The sequence below is a fragment of the Gavialis gangeticus genome, unplaced genomic scaffold (genome assembly GCF_001723915.1).
Source record: "Gavialis gangeticus isolate Ggan-Ray unplaced genomic scaffold, GavGan_comp1, whole genome shotgun sequence".
NCBI classification, from domain to species: domain Eukaryota; kingdom Metazoa; phylum Chordata; order Crocodylia; family Gavialidae; genus Gavialis; species Gavialis gangeticus.
In genome coordinates this window covers 40,954,249-40,964,150 of record NW_017728996.1, presented here as the reverse complement: position 1 = coordinate 40,964,150, position 9,902 = coordinate 40,954,249, and the positions used below count along the sequence as shown (strand labels likewise).

Here is a 9,902-nt window from a genome sequence, read left to right as displayed (position 1 = left end):
AAAAAACCCCCAAAAACCCCCCCCCCCCCCCCCCCCCCCCGAAAGACAAAACCACATTTAAAAACAGTATAAATATGTCTTGTGGAATCCAGATAATTTTTGTTTTTCATACAGTCTGCATTTACTGCGAGTTAAAATGACTATTTTGGAACTAATTCCTTAATGCAGTAACGTACCTTAAACTCTTTTAAATTAAATTTGGTATTAGCATCCCATGGTCTACTGTAGAGCAGTGAATGGATAAGGAGGTATATCAGAACCCAAGTGGAAGAGCATGTGTTTTCTTTGACATACTCAAATCAGGCAATAGAAGTGGAAGTGCTTAGATTTTCACTAGCAGTTAATCTTGCGGGCTCATATTGTGTCAGCAGGAAAAAGGATTTCTAAAAACATGCACCAGAATGTTTACCATCTCAGCTGCTTGATAATTTCTTAATGGTATGTAATGTTGCACAGTGCCAAGCAACAGTCTGAGAGGGGTCTAGCAATGCTCAGGCATGAGATTAGACAGGACAGTACAGCATTCTGTCTCGGAGGCGTCACTCATTTTGTTTTTAATTAAAGCTTTGTTGCCTGTATTCTGCTTTCTGTTCCACCCATGTACCACACCCAAGGACTTCAAAGGATATTGAAGCAGCCCAAGTTGTATTATCATAACTTGCGTTGTCTTAGCACGCAGAAGTTCCAGTTGTAAGCCCAAACACCACAACAGGGGGGTGCTATATGCTGAACAAAATCTGGTCTCTGGCTCACGGTGCTTACAATATAACTAGCAGCTGAGCAGACTGTGGTTCAGCAGATCTCGGTCAAAACAAATGCCATGCACTTTTTAAAAAATGTTCCAGCCATTTTTGCAGGCCAGGGATGGGTGAGGTTTAAAATACTTCCATGTATATGAAGAGGCAGATTAATTAATGTAACTTTAAAATATGAGTGGGATTGTGCTGCCAGTAGGTTTTGGTTTATTGGAATTGCAGTATTTGTGAACTGCAGGTGTTAAGAGGAGAGTAATTTGCAGCCAGCTTGAATTACTTAGGGTACATGACAGAGTAAATTATTTAGGTAATGAAGCTGAAAATGCAGGGAGATTAGAATATTATATAGTAAAATTGTTCTATGTTAATTCAGTTTGTGAGCAGATCTTCTGTTGCCTTAAATACCACATTACACGTGGTATCCTTGTTTGTCAGTGAATGTGTATGAATGTCAGTGATTATGTATGACTGGTAATTTAATCAATATACTTATAAACAGCAGTAGCAATGATGTTTGGCACAAATTGTAGGCTTTCAGAAGCAGGTTATCTGGGTTATATAAAATGTTTACTTCAAAGCCTTGTGCATAGATGAATGGGTTGTGAAATGTTGCACAACCTGGAAAGTGAAAAACATGCAACTTGGGTCTTTAACATTTACTATATAATGAGGAAGTGTGACTTTTGTTGTTAAAGCATGGGTGCAGGTCTCTGAAGATCTAGGTCCAGTTCCTTACACTTCTGTGCATGCCCTACATAGCCTTGACCAGAAATTTAAGCCGCTCCCACTGAATTAAATGGAACTGCTCCACGTGCTTGAAGTTCAGCATGTGCTTAGGAGTTTTGCTGGATCAGAGGCAAGTTGCTTAGTATCTTACAGGACTGAAATGTTGGGTCCAGTTCAACAAATTTTTCAACCCACCTTAGTTTGGTGGAGCATAAATAATAAATTTGGAGTGTGTGCTGAAGTTAATTGCCATTACTACTGGGAAAACTAGGCATGGGGGAAATCCCTGAAAATTTTCTGTCCAGAAATTCTAATTTTCCCATAAGGAATTCTGGAAGTGGGCAAAAGGAAATGGCAAGAACACTTTCTAATGATACCCAGCTGTTGTCTAAATGTTTCCAGTTATTATTTTTTTTTTTAGTTGGGTAACATTAAAAAAAAAAGTGGGAGGTGGGGTCAATTTTTACTTTTCAGTGTTTTTCCCTTTAAATGTTCTACCTCTTTAATATTAAAACACTGAATTATTTCCAACTTTTGCCAGTTGGATGAATGTTTCTGAAAATTCAGGAATAAAAACGAGGTTAAAGTAGTTTTGAAAAAGATTTTTTTTCTTAAAATTTGAAAATGAAAAATGTTATCAAATAAAAGAACAGCTTTGTTTTTGAAAAACCCTGTTTTCCACTGGGGGCAGGGGGAAGTTCATCTGAAAAATTTACCAGCTCCTTACCCGTATCAATAAGGCACATAGGTGCTTTGTTGGATTGGAGGGTAGTTAGACTGAAGGGTCATTTATATACGTACCTTTTGTCCTGTGAAGTGCTGGAAATCTGACGCTTTGGAGCAGACTTAATTAATTGGGTCTGCTCTGCATGTGAGTTGACATGCACTGTGCTGCGCTGCCTGCAAGTGTGTAAGTGGTGAAGTGCGCATGCAGAAAATGGCAGTGGTGCGCTTTTCAGCTCTGTAGAGCTTACGCTTCAAACATAAGGCACGAGCTAGCGGGAAAGTGGGGTGAGGAGAGATTACCTGAAGAAGTGAGTTTCGGGAGGGGTGGTGAGAGGGTACCTGGACAGATAAGCTGTGGGAAACTCTTCTGAGATTGAAGGTAGAAAGGAATGATGCAGAGAGTGGGAGGAAATGAAGGGAGGATTCTTCTGTTAAAGCTTCTTATAAAGGTGCCAGTAAGAACTGGACCACCCTGCAGCAAGAGAACCAAGATAATGACATCTGGGAGAGGAGGAGGATGGTCCAATGGCTAGGACACCATCATGACTACTTACAAGACTTTTGAATTCTTGTTCTGCCACTGTCTTTCCTGTGTGACCTTGTTAAAGTCAGTATCTTCTGCACTTAAATTCCCCAGCTGTAAAGGAGCCCTTTACTTCCCTTCCCAGGAGTCTAACAGGGATAATACGTTGAAGTGTGACATTTTGTCATGTGACAGCGGGCCTTAGAGGTACCATAGAGGTCAGGAGGTCACAGTGGATCGTTTGGACCCCTGTGGCTAGTGAGTTTCTTCTGCCTCTGTTGGGTGTCTGTTCAGGACTGCTTCAGACCTTCAGTGACCACTTCTTGTTCTCAAAAGTTATTTCTGTGGTGGCTTGCTCAGCTGGTGGAGCGTGGCTAGTTTGCGCCTGTATTTACTGTTCTAGTGCATCTTTTCAATACAGTGTCGTGAGGGGCCAACGTGTGCTCTTCCTTGCACAGGGCTCTCAGTAGTATTCGGGTCCACTGTTCTTCCAGAACGTTGAATATTCCTAGGCCTCTAATCTGGTAATACAAGCTACATCTGTCACCTGGGTATCTATAGCAGTTTCTAAGCAACCACAAGAGTTTATTTTTTCTCCAATTCATAGTTAAGAAATAATTTGTTCGTGCACGAACCAAAATCAGTCTGAGCACCACCCTGGGAGACTGGAATTGTAAACTGTAATTTAGGCTAATTCTAGCCTAAAACATGAATTACAGTATTTTATGTAACCTAGAAAAATATACTGTATAAATATGTGTAAATACTAAACAGGCACAATTAACGTTAATAGTGAAGGAAGCTTTAAGTAAGTCTGGGAATGCATGCTACCAAGCTGTAACATTCTTGATGCACAAAATATTTCCCATGTGTCATGTTTGCATATGAACAAGATTTTAGTAAGCACATATTTGCACAGCAGAGTTAAAAATGAGAAATAGGACAGTCATATTTTAATTCATATAAGAAAAATGCATAGTCTCCATACTGACAGTTTGCCTTCTCTCAGTATAAGGGATCTCTGCCCTTTAATACAGAAGGTGTATGAACTTGTGACAGGAATTCCATTTTAATGAGTGCATTTGCACAAGCAACCACTTAGAGCAGTAATTGATCCGATGTCTTTCCATGCATTAATTTATAATACAATTGGTTATGGCAAGCAATTTATGCTTCTGAGTTTTGTCCAACTGTATTGTAGCTCAGAAGTGAAGAGTTGAGGTATTAAATGCTGTACAGTAATTGAATGTAAGCGTATTAAAGATTATTAGAAATCTGGAGTTCTGAAGTTGTTATAACTAATTTAGTGCCCTTGGAACAATCAGTAGATGTTACCAGGGCCAGGATCTAACCATTTCTTCCTTATGCCTTAGATCAGGGGCGGGCAATTATTTCAGATGGAGGGCCACTTAATGAGTTTTGGGGACCTGTCAAGGGCTGCATCCATCTCTCTCCCCTCCCCTCCTCCCCTCCTTCCCTCTCTTCCTCCAGAACCTGGCTGAAGCTGCAGTTTCCCAGGGGCCCTGACACTCAAGTGTGGAGCCAGGCAGGAGCTGCTGCCCTGCCAGGCAGGTGATGGCTCAGCTTTGGCCAGGTTCTGGAGGGAGGGGGTGGGGAAGGGAGAGAAAGAAGAGAAGAGACAGAGAGAGATGCTACAGCCCACCTGCTGCTGCAGCAGCTCCTGCATGGGTCTAAGGCAGACACCTCTGGCAGATTTTGGGTCAGGCTCTGGGCAGGATCTTCCATTGCTCTGGGAGGGCTGCAGGTCAGCTGTGGGCTCTGCCAGCAGGTTCTGCCATTGGGCTCCTGAACCTGCCTGTGGCATCCAGAACTGACACCACCGCCCACCTGCTGCAGGAGAAGCCCCACCCGGGTCCACAGCTGATGTCTGATGCTGTTGGGCCAAAGCAGTCCCCCTGTCCATCCAGCACAACGCAGTGGCTGGAACTGCTGGCCCACTGTGGGCAGATCCAGTGAGTTGGCAGTTGCCCACCTGCAAGCCAGATCAAATATTTTGGCAGGCTGGATCCGGCCTGTGAGCCATATTTTCTCACCCCTGCCTTAGATGTTCTATGCAATGTATTAATATAATTATTACGCCTCTTTATTGTCTTGGTAAACTAGCATTGGGCCAGCGCTATGAGGTGGTTATGTTCCCTTCACAAATGTGCTCCTGATATCCTGTTGCTTAACTGTATGAAAAGAAATGTCTACTTTGTAGACAGACTGCAGGTAGGAATTTTAATTAATGTTTTGTTGATGATGATGATATACAAACTATTACATCAGTTTCTACTAGTAAAAAGGTAGTGATTACATATACAAAAATGGACTAATAAAAATTTGTTGCCATTTATTTATGTCTTACTATTGACCTCCAACAGGCGTTAGAATGGGTTGGTGATGCACACCAGCAAATATTGCTTTGAAGTGCTGAGCTGGGATTTGGGGTGAGATTCAGAAATGGATCTCAGAATTTCTGTGCAGCTTTGGGCAGTTGTTTAATATCTACACCTCTATTTTCTATTTGTAAAGAGGGGATAATGCTGTTTCCTGTTGCAAAGCTTCTTTCATGAACACTTGTGTATGCAATTGTTTTAGTAAATAATTAATGTACATTAAATGTTAATAAAATAAATGTACATTAAATGTTAATAAAATAATATGCAGCAATGGTTCTTTCTTTTGTAGCTTCCTGCCCTTTATGTCCATTGTGTGAGCTGAGCAGCAATGTAAAATTAGGAGGTTTTTCAGAGGCTAAGGACCTGTGTCCTTAAGAGTCCTAATATGATGACACTTTCATTTCAGCCATTTAGAATTTCTCCAGGGAAAGCATGGGATTTAACATCAGGAATTAGGAGATGTCCAAGACAGGACACCACATGCAACTGATTCTATACTAGGAAAATATTTGAGAAGCACTGATGCAGAAGTGTCAGTAATGTAGCTAGGTAGTCACATCACTGTTGGGTGCTAATAAGCAGAGCATATTAGCTGCTGTTTGGTTCAGAGGCAAGTCAGTGTTGTTCAGTACCTGCTCTGTTCTTTGCACTTTACATGCATTTGCCACATGCTTCGAGCAGATTTCAGCATGTTCACTTACGACATTACAGCCAAAATACTTTATCAAGCCTGATCCAACACTTAGAAGGATTGCATTTAGGTAGAGTGGAGAGCGGAGTTGAGAGATGCTTCTTGCTTAATAATAAGCATTTTCATAACATAGTTTAATGTATGTGGGGCTTAACAGTACAGAGAACAGTCAGTTCCTAGTCTGGAAAACAGAAAGATTTACCATATGGACCCTTGTTGAGAATAATATTAAGGTACTCAGAGACATTATGATGAGGTACTTGATGAAGTTTGTGATATCATAGTCTTAATCTGATGCTGGACAGCTACGAAGTTACCAAAATAAATAAATAAGTCTCCTAGAGGCAGTGTTTGACTGGACTTAAACTACTCTTCTGGTAGTAAGTAAATCATGGTAAGAGCTTCCATTATACTTGGAGAAACTTCACCAGCTTCTGTGAGATTCTCCTATGTGGAGCAGGTCAGATCAAGTTTGAATGGAAGTCAGGGTAAGCTAGTCCCACCAAGTTGCACAAATCTTTCTCAGAAATTTTGGTTAAAATGTATATAAATTGACAGCTTTTTGGCAAATGCCATTTTAAAAAAAGGAATTTAGTATTGGGTTGGATGTGTATATTATGTCTGAAGAACAGATTTTTTGTTAATGCACATTCCACATCATTTCTGCTTGGCCAGATGGGTACCCCATGGTTTAGAGATGTGCTTGAAGAGCTACATAGCATGGTAAACTTGACTCTGATGAGCTTGTTGTGCAGAAAATTTGATAAAGAAGCAACAAGAATCAGAACTCATGGTAGAAGTGATATCTTTTATTAGACCAGCTAAATTATTGCAAAAAAAATCTTTATTTGCAAGCTTGCGGACAAAGCACACTTCTTCAGGCATAAGAGAAAAGACTGTAAAAGTCCTCCTAGGTAGAAATGAAAGTTCAGATTTCATAGGAGAGTTGAAGGTGTGGTAAAACCACCTGTTTGAAACTGTTCATTTTATGCAGATTAGGCTCAGAGAAAAGGTGGAATAGTCTGTTTTACCTCAAAGATAAAGAAGCAATGCTTTCACAGAGCTCGTCTTCTCAAGAAGAGGGGAGATAAGGGAAGATAAACTGCAAGGCAGTTAAAGGACTCCCATATTTTCAGCCTGGATATTAAGTAGTCTTCAGCTCTGGTATTAATATGCAAACACTTTTATATGCATTTTGATTCTTTAATTGAAAATACTGCTAGTATTTACAGCATTTAACTCTCTAGAACTGGTCTGTACTATAGATTAGATGGCCCTATAACATTTCTGTGTACAGTGTTTTGTTCATATATCTTGGGTTTTCAGCCAGGACAAGCTTTTATGGCCTTTTGTAATGACTCTGAAGGAAGTAGATTGAAGGGAAACCTTTCAGTATCTCTTTGGCCAAAATGTGATCTCTCCTGTCCTTTTTTGGATTTGAAATGCTGATTCTAGCCTTCTTGTGGTTTCTTAAACACCTTCTCAAATGACCCATTTTAATAACCCGAAAGCTATTATATAACGAGCAGCTATAATTTAGTCCAAGGCTCCAGGGGGATCCTCACAGTTCAGCAATGAATAGTTAATGCGGTATAATGTTTAGCAGGTTATTAGTTTCCACTGTACAAATGCTGATCAGGGAATGCTTTTATAAGGTGTTTAAAAGGAAATGTAATTAACTGGTTGTGTGCTTCTGTTGCAGCTCAAATTGAAATTATTCCATGCAAGATCTGTGGAGACAAATCATCAGGAATCCATTATGGTGTCATTACATGTGAAGGCTGCAAGGTAAGCTTTTTTTTTTTTTAAAAAAAGGCTTAAGACATCTTTGTTTAGCCTTTAATTTTGATTCCTCCCTCTCCCCGTTTATTAAATTTCAAAATTTGCTTGGCGGTTGAATTGACTAACTTTTACTTGAAAAATTATTAAAACACCATGTTTTGATCTGGTTTTTAAATGGGGCCCTTTTGTGATTTCCCCCCCCCCCCCCAAGTCCTTTGATGGTTTTCAAAATCAGAGGCTTCCACTTGTGCTCTGGGTCCTACATGTTCCCTCACAGTGAAACTGATACTTAATAAATAGAAGTATAGAAAGAGGAATCATTTCCAGCAGGCTACAAAGACTCAGTTTTATAGATTCTGGAGATATGTGGCATTTTTGAGCTTTTGTTTGTTTTTTATGTGCCTTCTCTCCCTTTTAAGCTTCTAAGCATCCTAATTGAAAGGTGTTCAGGAGATCTCAGGCTATTAAGTATCTTAATTTAAATGTGCATTTGTAACTTGCAGCACTGACTTGTACATATATTTTGTCTTGTATAGGAAACAGTATGGTATGAAGAAATTGTATGGGTCATATGATTCATACTTTGATATTGAAGTCTTCCTGCTGGTAGTGTTTTTTCATTACAGGGCCATTCATTTCCTCATGAGGTTTAGGCTTTGATTTTTCTTATGAACCTGAATCTTCAATAGCTCCACTAAACTAGGATTTCAGTAGCAGCTGTAACACTCTGTGAGTCTCTTCCAATAGAATATTAAATCAGAGTTAATGCTTAATTTGGTCCTGGCTGCTTGACAGATGGGCCAATTTGGATGTAAACAAGCTCAGAACAATGCATCTGACCTGGTAATGAGATAGTTTGCACATTCATGCTGCAGCCTTTTTGCTGTTTAGGCATTGTGTCCTCGTATGAGACCTGCTGCTCTAAGACCGGCACTGATAGGCTTTTTACCTTTAATCCACGCTTCAGAGGCTGAGATGGATGACTCAGTTTCTTTCCGAGGTTTCTCACCTGCAACCCCTGCTGGCACAGGTGACACGACAGCTGCTGTTGAAGATGAGTCTCTTGCCTCTCTGCTAGACAAACCTATGGAGGGAGTCTCAATGAATGGCCCAATGTCTGCTACAGTAGTTAAGGAGAGGCGGGAGTTCTCTTGTGCTTTCCTACCGGGCTTTCCTTTACAGGATTTACCTTTTTCACTTGACATATATTTCAGTCTGGAAAGATTTGTGAGAGATCTTCATGGAAACCAAGGATTTCCCAGGCTATGTACTGCTTCAGTGATAGGACTTACTAAGATCAAATGGGCCAGGGCTGGTTGTACGTACAGTGCATGCCATCTCTGCAGTGGCTTTGGAAAAGCCGTTCCACAGAGAATCTCATCAGTGAGAAACATGCTGGTTTTCCACTCTCACACGCCTTCATTCAGTAATTAAAAACAGTTGGCTAAGCCAACTACTTGCCCTGTCCATACTGGGTACAATAGTGGGCAAGATTTTTTTCCCCCTCCCCACAAATAAAGGTATCTACCTTTTCAAAGCAAAGAAAGAACCGGTCGAGATTTCCTGTACTCTGATTTGTCTGTGTTCTTAAGGATACCTGTTTCTTTTACTCTGTGTGAAAGAGGAAGTCAAGAAAAATGCAATCAATCCTAGTCAGTGCCTTTCAAGTGCTTGCAAGCATATGAAATAGAAGTCCTTTCTCACGAACAGCTTTATTCTGTGCACTGGATTTCTAGAGCATGTTCAGTTAAGTTCAAGGTCTCTGCCTTTCATAGCTGGTAGGGTCGGAAGGGAGCTGAGCAGATCATCAAGTCCAACTCCCTGGCATTGGCAGAAAAGCATGCTGGGGCCAAACGACCCCGGCTAGGTGATTAGCTAGCTTTCTGCTGAAGACCCCCAGGGTAGGAGCGAGCACCACCTCCCTTGCAAGTTGGTTCCAGATCCTAGCTGCTGACTTTTTTCCTCTAAGGTGTGCCCGGTGCTTCAGTCCAGCATATCTAAACTCCACTGTGAGGACTGGTTATCTCTACCACTCCTCATGTATAGTGGAACTCTGGAGTAAGGGTAAAGCTGATCTGTGCATGAGACAGCTTTTTCAGTGGTCTCTTGCAGACTGGAATAAACTCCCCCTGGAAAGTGGCATGATGATGGATCCCCTCGTGGGGCATGTGTAGATGAAGCAGGGGCCCTAATTTGGAGCAGTGGGTTTTAAAAAACACCACTTCAGTTTAGGGTTGATTAAACCCCTGCATCGTGCACACACCCCGCTGACTTATCTGCCTCTCCAGTGGAAAGGG

At 41.0% G+C, this 9,902-nt stretch overlaps 1 protein-coding gene across 2 annotated transcripts in view; it reads left to right on the top strand.

Annotated features, from left to right (window-relative positions):
• RORA (RAR related orphan receptor A) overlaps window positions 1-9,902 on the top strand; it is a 133,235-nt gene that overhangs the window by 89,202 nt on the left and 34,131 nt on the right. For both annotated transcript variants that reach the window (XM_019504365.1, XM_019504364.1), the window contains exon 2: window positions 7,526-7,611. In XM_019504365.1, the coding sequence (XP_019359910.1) occupies window positions 7,526-7,611 (86 nt within the window). The remainder of the gene's footprint in view (window positions 1-7,525; window positions 7,612-9,902) is intronic.